This window comes from Kryptolebias marmoratus, linkage group LG15 (assembly GCF_001649575.2).
Source record: "Kryptolebias marmoratus isolate JLee-2015 linkage group LG15, ASM164957v2, whole genome shotgun sequence".
Taxonomy (NCBI): Eukaryota; Metazoa; Chordata; class Actinopteri; order Cyprinodontiformes; family Rivulidae; genus Kryptolebias; species Kryptolebias marmoratus.
The window spans coordinates 31,573,699-31,581,427 of record NC_051444.1 but is presented as its reverse complement, the minus strand read 5'-3'; the positions used below and the strand labels follow the sequence as shown (position 1 = coordinate 31,581,427).

The 7,729-nt window shown below is 41.3% G+C and overlaps 1 protein-coding gene across 2 annotated transcripts in view; it reads right to left on the bottom strand.

Moving 5' to 3' along the window:
- Positions 1-5,225: 5,225 nt before the first annotated feature.
- Positions 5,226-7,729, bottom strand: part of tppp3 (tubulin polymerization-promoting protein family member 3) — a 27,054-nt gene continuing 24,550 nt past the window's right edge. For both annotated transcript variants that reach the window (XM_017436441.3, XM_017436440.3), the window contains exons 3-4: positions 7,095-7,248; positions 5,226-5,812 (exon numbers count right to left, since the gene is read on the bottom strand). In XM_017436441.3, the coding sequence (XP_017291930.1) occupies positions 5,618-5,812; positions 7,095-7,248 (349 nt within the window). In that variant the 3' untranslated portion in view covers positions 5,226-5,617. The remainder of the gene's footprint in view (positions 5,813-7,094; positions 7,249-7,729) is intronic.

Sequence of the window (7,729 nt, the reverse complement as noted above, 5' to 3'; positions counted from 1 at the left end):
AGCCGAAGTAAAACCAGACATATCTAAGCATGAGCTAAGACAGTCAAAAATAGTAGCTAAACTAAACAGATCTAATCATGACTAAATGTACAGAACTAAACTAAGTGTACAGGAAGATAAAGCTAAACTAAACAGTACCACATTTCTAAATGGTACCAGGGCTAACTAAAACAGCCGATGTAGTAATTACTAAGAGAAAAGAGGGAAGGAGGAGGGGGGGGAGTGGGAGAGATACAGAAGCAGCGGAAAGTGTGCATATGTGTGTGTATTTGTATGTATGGACAGTGAGAAGACGGTGTGATGTGTGTGTGTGTGTTTGCAGATAGGTCCATGAATCACGTCACAGTGGCCATTGTCTTTGATAATGATGGAATAATATCACCGAGCTCTGGACAGACACAGAGATGTAGGCAGAGGGGGACGTCTTGTTTACATAGTTCCAGGAGAAATTTGAAGATAGCTGACCAAGGTCAGTCTAGGGGGAGCCGAATTCACAAACAAGCAGTAGTTGTTTTGGTTCAGGCAGACTGTTTTTGTCTGCCTTGAAAGTCTTGCTGATACTTCTCAATGGCAAATCCAAACAGCCAAAATTCCGTCCATCACTGGACAACACTCTGGCGTCGAAGTACTGGCATTCCACCTCTCTTAAGCTGCAGGAAACGAGGTAATTGATCCCCAGTGTGAGGATGACGTAACCAAAGATGGAGCCACTCGCCCACCTGCCTCTAGGACTCCATCTAGTAGTAAGTAAAAACAACAGACCCCCAGAACCTAACATTTTTTTTGAAACTGTTAACAATTTCAGCGTAGTTTCAAAGTTTAACATTAACAGGTTAAAGTGGATGGATTAAGTGAGATATACGTTAAAAACAGCTTCAGTGTTGTGTAGGGTCATACGTCAGAGTTTGAATTATTTTTACATTAACGACCTAATGCAAAAATGGACTGTTTCACCTAAACTAAACCACAAGTGTTTTGAAAAGAAACCCAGAGCCTTCTATTGATCTTATCAGACCAAAAGGAGCCACATACTAGGAAGTTCCCCTTCCGAGTACCCATACAATAGTTATAAATTAATCACTGTTGTTGACTCTAAACAAGAGGTGCACCCCCTTCTTCTTGGCCCCAAAGACGAAACCAAGGTGTCAATTGTACTACTTTGGAAGAAATTTATATTCTGAGAAGAGAACAACCAAAGACCTGGTTAAACTCAAGAAACAGATAATGCCTCAGTCAGCAGACATCAAAGAAATGATCACATTCCTTTAGACCTGGAAAGAAAGTACCACAGTTCCCTAGGACCCTGTTAGTATATTTTGGACTATATTATCAAATGTGGACTTTCTAATCTGTTCAAAATAAGTTTCTGGACTGCAACCCACATGTTAAAATGTGAAATTGTGCTAACGTTGTTTTTTTCACCTTTCTAGTTACAAGAACAATCACAGGTTCCTTTTTTAAAAATTACAAAAGTCACATGTTTCATCTTTAATGTTTTTATATGTCTATATAATTTCTGTTTTGCTTTCATTCATTTGCATATCAGATGGTATGTGAAAACATTATTAACGTTATTTGACCGTAATATGGTACAAGTGCAAGTAAAACCCACTCAGTACCTCCCATCAGGTTACAAGTGTCAATATATGTGTTTTACAGTGCTAATAACCATGATTCATTGAGTTCTAAAGGATCAACTTCCTGTGAGAAGACTTAATTTAATCACTGATTGAGTATGCTTCCCATTTTGCTAATTAAATATAATTTTGAGACAGGAAAGGAATGCAAAGATCTAGTCAAGTTTAGTTTTCTCCTCTCTCCTTTGTGCATAAGTCTCAAAACTCCCCCTCCGAGGAGGAGTACTGCTCATTGGCTAAATGACCACCGAAACTCCCACCTTCTTTTGAGAACTGCGGCTTTGATTGGATTTTTGGCATACAAAGCCCAACCCCTGGCTTTGTTTAAAAGGTCTAGCACGGCACTCTCCAGGGGTCTCATCTTGTCTCTATTAGGTTTTCAGGCTATTGTCAAAAGTGAGTAACTCAAGGTACGGAAGACACAGAACAGTTTTCGTAAAAGGTAAGTGGACTTTATTTACAGTGCCGGTTAGTGCTATATACATGATCTGGAGGAGAGAGAGATGAGCAGGTAAGTTTGGGTTCTTAACTATAGGTAGGCCAGTTGCAGCTAAGTTAGCTAGCTTAGTCTTACAGGTGGAGGCGAGTAGCAGTAGCTCCGAGGTGGAGAGCAGACTTCCAGGTAGGTTTGATCGTCAGAGGTTTCAGGAAGGTGAACTCAGGTGAACAGGAGACAGACAGGAGTAGCAGGTTGCAGGCTTGGCGGCTCTCAGGTAGTTAGACTCACGGGTACGTAGGTGTCAGACTCAAACGGCAGCTTGGAGACGAAGGTGAACTCGGGAACAGAACCAGAAACCCTGGACAGGTACAGACATGCACAAGTTAATACTTTCTTAGAATAAGCAACAGGTAGTGGCTGAGACGGGTTACCATAGGTAATGGATGCATCAGCGTTGGTCTGTCCCTCCAAACTACCTTAAGAATGCTTGAGTGGCTGATCCTAATCTGGAGCAGCAGCCTAGCCATCGAACCAGCTTTGACCGGCCATCCCAGGGTCATTCACCTGCCTTCCAAAGACGAGCTTCCGACTGTTTGGACCACTGGAACCAGCCGAAGGTTCGACTCAGTTACGGTTGAGGGAAAGTGCCCTGGAGATGACATCTTCCAGTCACATTCCTCCCGCCGTGGCCTAAAAGTTCAGAGACAGCGGCCAGACGGATCCTTCTCTTGGTAAGATAAACTCTCCGAACTGTTTGCTGGGCGACTTTTGATGGTGCTCCAAGCTGGTCCATAGAGTCAGTCTCACTTAGGTGGTCAAATCCAGAATAATAATCGTCATTTTCATTACACAATGCTAATTTTTCAAAACCCGTCTGCCTCAAAATTTTAACTTCTTTGACTGAATTAGACCTTCTGTTTAACCTTCATACCGTTACAACCCCTCAATCCGTATCTTATTACCATATTTTCATAACCTGCCGGAACTTGTTATATTTGTTTATACAATAAAAGTCACATAAATAGTGCAAAACTTAATTCAGTGTGTGTGTGTTTTGATACGATTATGATTTTAATCCGAAGTGAAGAACTCATGATTTAAGGTAATAAAATGTTGAGACTGATAACTAAAAATGATAGATTTAAGTAATTTTTCCCTCTTTTGAGAGGGTGGTGCCCCGAGGTATTATAATTAATGAATTATTAACGATTCAAACGTCTCCATCTAATAATAAAATATACCCTTTCCCCTACAGGTCTTTTGATTTCCAGAGAACACTGTGACAGTGGGTATATGTGAGTTAGGTTGCAACACCTTTGTTTCTGAAAACATCTGTAGTTTAGGTTTTCATGGACCCATAGATTTTTTAAAATCTCTACTTCAGTTTTTTGTGAGAAAAATTTATATTTACGTATGATGTGGGGCACAAATGTTGTCAAGATCTGTTTTTTGTTTTGTTTTGGTTATGTTTGATTGTCCCCTTTTGTGTTTATTGTAAGGTTCTCTTTTTTATCAGGTTATATTGTGATTAGTACTCTGAAGACCTTTTCAATCCCACCAGCACATCTTCTATTTCGAAGCTGAGCATGGAGATTTTTGGGTGGGTCCACCCATAACCGGGGTTGAGGTTGTTAAAAAGCTCCGCAGCTGCAGGGTTCTGGGGTGGACGAGATCTGCCTTGAGTTCCACAAGGTATGAATATTTCTGGGCTGTCTTGGTTGATACACATTTGCAACATCATGTGGACATCAGGGGCAGTGCCACTGGATTGGCAGACTGGAGTGGTGGTTCCTCTTTTCAAGAAGGGGGATTGGTGGGTGTGTTCCAATTACAGGTGAATCACACTTCTCAGCCTCCCTGGTAATGTCTACTCAGGGGTTCTGGAGAAGAGAGGCTAGTTGATGATCAAAACTCAGTTTCAGGAGGAACAGTGTCGGTTCTGTCCTATTCGTGGAACACTGGACCAGGTCTTAACCCTGGCTAGGGTCCTAAAGGTAGCATGGGAGTTTGCCCAACCAGTATGTGTTTTGTGGACTTGGAGAAGGCGCTTGACCCTGTTCTCTGGGGTACTTTGTGGGGTGTGCTCTGAGAGTCTGATTTGCAATGCTAGCAGTAAGTCGGTCCTCTTCGGGGTGAGAGTTGGAATTTGTCAACGCTGCCCGTTGTCATGGATTATGTTCATAACTTTTATGGAAACCATTTCTTTGTGCAGCCAGGGGATGAAATAGGTCTGGTTTGGCAGCCTCAGGATTCTGTCTCCTCTATTTGCAGATGATGTGGTCTTGTTGGTGTCACTGTGCCATGATCTCCAGCTTTCACTGGAGTGGTGTGCAGCAGAGTGTGAAGCAGCTGGGATGAGGGTTAGCACCTCCTAATCTGAGGCTATGGTCCTTAGTCAGAAAAGGGTGTACTGCTCTCTAAGTCTTAGGAGAAAGATGCTGTCTCAAGTGGAGGAGTTTAAGTATCTCAGGGTCTTGTTCACAAGTGAGGGAAGAATGGAGCATGAGATTGACAGATGGATTGGTGTGGCTTCCATTGTTCTACATTTCTACATTTGTGATCTGTGGTCACAAGCTCTGGGTAGTGACTAAAAGAATGTGACTGCGGATACTGGCAGTCAAAATGAGTTTTCTCTGCAGGGTAGCTGGGTTGTCTCTGAGAGAAAGGGTAAGAAGTTCAGTTATCCATGAGGGACTCGGAGTAAAGTCGCTGCTCATCCACATTGAGAGGAGCTAGTTGAGGTGCTTTGGACATCTAGTAAGGATGGCCCCTGGACGCCTCCCTAAGGGTGTTCCATCTCCAACTGGGAGGAGACCCAGGGCAAGACCCAGGACATGCTGGAGTGACTGTCTATTGGCTCTCCAGCTCTTCCTAGAAGACCTGGAAAAGATGGCTGGCTGGATGGATGGATGGAAATTAATGCCATGTTTTTGCACATATTCAAAATCCTCTTGCAGGTTTACTACACTTACTCAAATTTGATTGTTTTTTATCAGCTGGTTTGGAGTGTGGTCAGTAGGTGGAGTGACAGGCAACAATCTCTACTGCAACAATTCATGAGCAGATTTCTAACTAGAAACAATTTGGAGAAAGAAGACAAAAAATAAATCCAGTGACTTGGATCATAAAAACAAAAACACACAGAAAGATTTTTTCAAATGTGATACTTCATCATGCAAAGACAAGCAACTGAGCACTATATATCAAAATGATTCCTCTGCTGCAGATACAATATTTGTGGGTGAAGGTACAGTAAATAAACAGTTCAGATGTGTCATGACTGCTTTAGTGTCTGGGGGAGCACTCCTCGTGTATATTTTAGTGTATCTTCTGTCATTTCCACATGTGTACCAAAAGAAATCTGATTTGAGTGCAGCTCATCAGACTGAGAATGAAGCTCTGTTCAGCTCAATCACACACACATGCACGCACACACCCGCATGAATACACACACCCGGGTCACAGTTCACACTTTGGTCCAGATGATGCGCCATAGAGGAGCTGCCCTCCCTGTCAGCTCCCAGCAGGGGATGCTGCTTCATCACTTCTCAGTCTTTAATTTAGAGTCATATGTCCCAGCGTTTTTGTATGCACCCACATAGCCAGTGTTCTCCACAATTTCTTCCCGCCCCTCGCGACCTTTGCCTCTGCCGCTCTCATCGAAGCGCTCTTTGTGAGATCCAGTGTAACGGGATGTGTCGGTCAGACGGTCCACTGCTGCTGTCTTTGCAACTTTCTGATAGACACACAGAGAGAAAAGAATAAAAAACACAAGAAACTACAATATCTTGAGATTGAACTGGAAGGAAAAGGACTGACAAAATGTTAATATCCATTTCTGCATTTTAGGCTGCAACACCTTTCAGTGAAACTTCTTTCAGGAAAGTGTTCTTCCATTTTGTAACGTTTTTGTTTCGACCTCTTAAAGATTTTTTTACGATGAAGATACCAAGTGATGAAAAGCTTCAGGTGGTATTTTGTCCCATTTTTTCTGTAAACACATCTTACAGGGATAGTCTGGTCATTTCTCAAGTAATGTTCAGTCAAGTAGTCATGAATAGTTGGAACCTTATCAGCTGTTACATCAGTCATAGAGCACAGAGTGTGGAGAAAGAGGCAAAAATCCTCATCTAGGCTAGTCTAATGGCAAGTTAAAAGAGTGAGAATTTTTTTATATATAGTTTTCCAGGCTTATGAAAGAAGTCTTTCTCAAAATGACATTAAAGTTTGCTTAGAAATAAACTAAACAAATGATGTCATGCAAGAGTATGGAGATTTAATATTAACTAATGCAGCGTTCTTTATCACTGGAAAGTCATTTTTTAGAAAGACTTGTTTTGTAAACCTGACAAACAATATAAAATGGGCCTTCGTTTGGCTAGCCATATGCCTTAGCCTAGATGAAGACTTTTGCCTCTTTCTCCATTCTCTGTGCTTTATGACTGATGTCACAGCTGATAAGGTTGTAACTTTTGATAATTATTTGACAGAACATCACTACCAAAATGACTGGACTATCTCTTTAAGGCAGGGGTCGCCAACAAAATCTGGATTGCAGAACCTGACAAAGGTTTTCTATAGTAATGCTTGGTCCATGTGGTTCTATTAGTTGTTGATGGATGATAGTTCCTGATGTACTGTCTGAGAGGTCTGGAGATCATGGCTGGCCAACTTAGACTTGCTCCCTAAAATTCTTCCAGATTCCTGGAATGATTTAAAGAGTTTCTGCTCTATAAAGGAAAAAACTTAAAAATCCATTTGATCTTTCTTAAAGAAATTGTTTTTTAATTTTCTCACACATTTGTTTTCCACTGGAAATCCTCTAAACATCTTTGATCATCAGACCAGATTAAGATTGTCACCTGTTTGAAATACAACTTTTTTAACCTATTTAATTTCCCCCACCCCACCTTCTTTTTAGATTGTGTTGCTGCCTGAAATGAAGATGTCGATATTAACAGACAAAATGAAGCTGATGAGACAAATATGAATCATCCTGATTTAATAAAAAGTCTCACCGTCACTCCAACGTTGGTGGGCTCTCGGCCCTCCACCAGCTTGTAGATAGACAGTAGTGCCTCCTCCTTACTTTGACCTTTGAACCTTTTTGGAGCAAGCTCCTTGAGTGCTTGCTCAAACTCCTCGTAGGTGATGACTCGAGCAGTCCTTTGTCTGGACGCAGACAGACAAATAACACAGATGGACCTGAAACAATTGTTCCTTTTATCAAGAATAATTTTATGACTTTTTCAAATAAAACCATTTAAATTGTTTTAATATTTTAATGTATAAACGACTTATAAAACATAAGATGAGATAAACTTTATTGATCCCACAATGGGGAAATTTGCACGTTACTGCAGCTCAATACAGAAAAGGTTGAGATGAAAAAAACACTATGCACCTATAATAAATAGCATTGTACATCTACACATATACACATAAGTATATGTATATATATATATATATATATATATAGACAGTCCAGCACATAACAGCAGGTTGCAAGATGCTGGCAGGGAAAGCATACATGGAACGACATAACCAAGTGGCTGGCATAGTGTACAGAAACATCTGTGCAGAATATGGACTGGAAGCCCCGAGATCAAAGTGGGGAACACCCCCAAAGGTAGTGGAGAATGACCGAGCTAAG